Source organism: Tribolium madens, unplaced genomic scaffold (assembly GCF_015345945.1).
Source record: "Tribolium madens isolate multiple individuals breed KSU strain unplaced genomic scaffold, Tmad_KSU_1.1 Scaffold_96;HRSCAF=242;Tcas5.2_LG5, whole genome shotgun sequence".
Lineage (NCBI taxonomy): Eukaryota > Metazoa > Arthropoda > Insecta > Coleoptera > Tenebrionidae > Tribolium > Tribolium madens.
In genome coordinates, this window is record NW_025401068.1 from 16,062,989 (window position 1) to 16,065,547 (window position 2,559).

A 2,559-nucleotide genomic window follows, 5' to 3' on the forward strand; every position below is an offset into this window, starting at 1 on the left:
ATAATTATTTAGTGAAGGTACAAAAATTTTGCCAATAAAAGCCACAAATAATATTAAACGGAGTTACAATTTAGAATATAGCTTTTAGTTTCCTCTTCTAATAAAAAAACTTGGAAAATTATTTTTCCTACAGAAATAGAGGAAAAATAGTGTTCCTGGTATTGTACCTTACATGGGGCGCGATTTCTGGCGCACCCTGTATTTTTAGGAAGATAATTAGCTTATTTTCTTTAACTTCTTGTCCAATTAATTCCGTTGCAATACTTTTTAATGAATAAACCAAAGTTTTGTTTCATCGACATACCGATTTATTACTTAATTCAACAATATTGCTTAGGTAATTAAAACACAGCCATGTTGGTAAACTTGTTAGCAAATCAATGACATTTTAGGTGTGAAAAAATAAATTTTCTGGAAAAAATATTACCGGATTTTGCCATTGAATATTATCAGTTTTATGTACCTTATAATTTTAGAAAACAGAGTAATCTTTGGTAGACGTAAACAAATTTACCTTGACATTTTTTCAAGCATTCCGGTTGATCAAAATTGTGCGTGGATTTATCGCAGATTTTTGAACATGGTTCACAGTCATTTGCATAGTTGCAGAATTGGTCCCTTTTACATTTTTTTTGACCACAGGAAATTTCCCCCAATGTAATATCACTTTGAACAAACGTAAAACTGTACGATATAATAAACAACAAAATAACAATCTCACTACACTTTTTCATTTTTATTGCTTTGGAAGCACCGACTTTTGTACTTTTTGGAAAAGTGATGTTACCGAACTTCTTTTTGGCGGGATTTTGTTATCACATTGTCAAAAAAAAAATATTTTGGAATTCACACGTTGATTTTAAGCCATTTTGATGGCGATGCAACAGGTGTATGCCGAATGGTTGACTAACTAACTTTGCCTTACCTACCTGTATGAGTCATTGTTCTCCTATGTCGGATTTATAGACCTTGTGATAAGGAGACATAAGGTTCATGATGACTGGTATGCCGTGGAACAGGTTCTTGCGTTTCCCCTGCTCGTTTGTGACTTTCTGGCGAAGCGAAAGTCTACTTAATTATTCTGAATTGTGTACCAAAGTAGCATTACAAAAATATTCTCTATTCGAAATTTGGAATGAACGTGGTATTTAAAACCGTACTTTGCGATAATAAGCATAACAAATATTATGCATAATAATTGTTTAAATAATTATACGCCATCTTTTGATAAATATAATAAAAGTTTGCAGATTGCTTTAATTGTAAATTAGTTTTCTGCCAACACATTTTGTGATAATAGAGTATGAAATTTTGATAGATTTATCGATAAAGTTAGACAAAAAAATATATATCGCCTGAGTTTGCTTTTGAATCTCGGAGAACGAACGGTTGATCAATATTTTACAAAATTCATAGTTTTTATCAGCTTTTAATATCATATCAAATTACAAAAAAATACGAAATAGAAAAAAATTTTAAAGTGAACCCTATATCTTTTTCTTTTATGTTAATAAGTACTTTGTCTCACTAAGGTCCCCCATCATATTTTCGTTGTATTGGCCCTGATAATGGTGTTCGAAGTCGATGATGTTTTGATAAAAATGTTCTTCTTGTTCATCTGAATACGCCCCATGTTGTTTTCAAATTTTCAAATTTATCTAAATGGGCATATGTACAGGGTGCTGCATTTTGGATGTCCGAATAGGGAATCTCCGAAACTAAGAGGTTTAGCCATAAACGAGTGATACATTCTGGGGCTCATTTTTTGAGAAAATAATATTGGTTAAAACCTATCGTCTTTTGTTTTCGACTTATCAAGAAAAATTGACATTTTAGCGAAATCTAAAAAAATTCAAATCTTTGTTATTATAAAAAACACAGATTTGAAATAAAGACATTATAGAGGCACTTTTTTACGTAGAATTTAATAATGTAGTTAACAATTTTTTTCAGTTGTTTGTTTAGCCGTAATAAAATAAACTTGTATTTTTTAAATGGGAATCATAGATGGCTATGTCATTTTTAAAAAGCTTGTTTTTTCTTATCTAAAAAATATATATTTGTAACAAATTATTATAATACATTTTTAGCAAAAAATTATCTTTGATTTTTGTTCGCAGTTGGCCATGAAAAAATGTTGCATCTTCAACTAAAAGGATTTAAACTATATTATATTCAACCAGTGTCACTAATGAAAGAGTTTTCTAAGTACTAAGTAATGAAAAAGATGCAAAATAAATTGTAAATCAACTTATTGGCGACTAATAACATTTCTTTGTTTTTAAACAAGCTATCATTACCATTGCAACTTCTGGTGATATATAGAGTGTTGTAAAAAAGCCGCTTTAATTCTTCAATAAAATATATTTTATATGACACAAAAATGACGATATGGCTATTCAAATACCCAAATTCCGTCTATGTGAAACGTTTTCCTACCTCCATTAGATCATCAAAAAAAAATGTTTTTTCTAATTGTGTTGACTGTTGACACATTTGTTTTTCCTATTTTTGGATTTTTTAAAAATATGTAATAATTTTGTTCTGAGGCGCTCGGAT

At 29.7% G+C, this 2,559-nt stretch overlaps 1 protein-coding gene across 1 annotated transcript in view; it reads right to left on the reverse strand.

Annotated features, from left to right (window-relative positions):
- LOC123012911 (protein grindelwald) overlaps nt 1–901 on the reverse strand; it is a 5,728-nt gene extending 4,827 nt beyond the window's left edge. Inside the window, exon 1 of the mRNA XM_044411140.1 lies at nt 515–901. Within this exon, the coding sequence (XP_044267075.1) occupies nt 515–734 (220 nt within the window). The 5' untranslated portion in view covers nt 735–901. The remainder of the gene's footprint in view (nt 1–514) is intronic.
- Between the last annotated feature and the right edge of the window lie 1,658 nt (nt 902–2,559).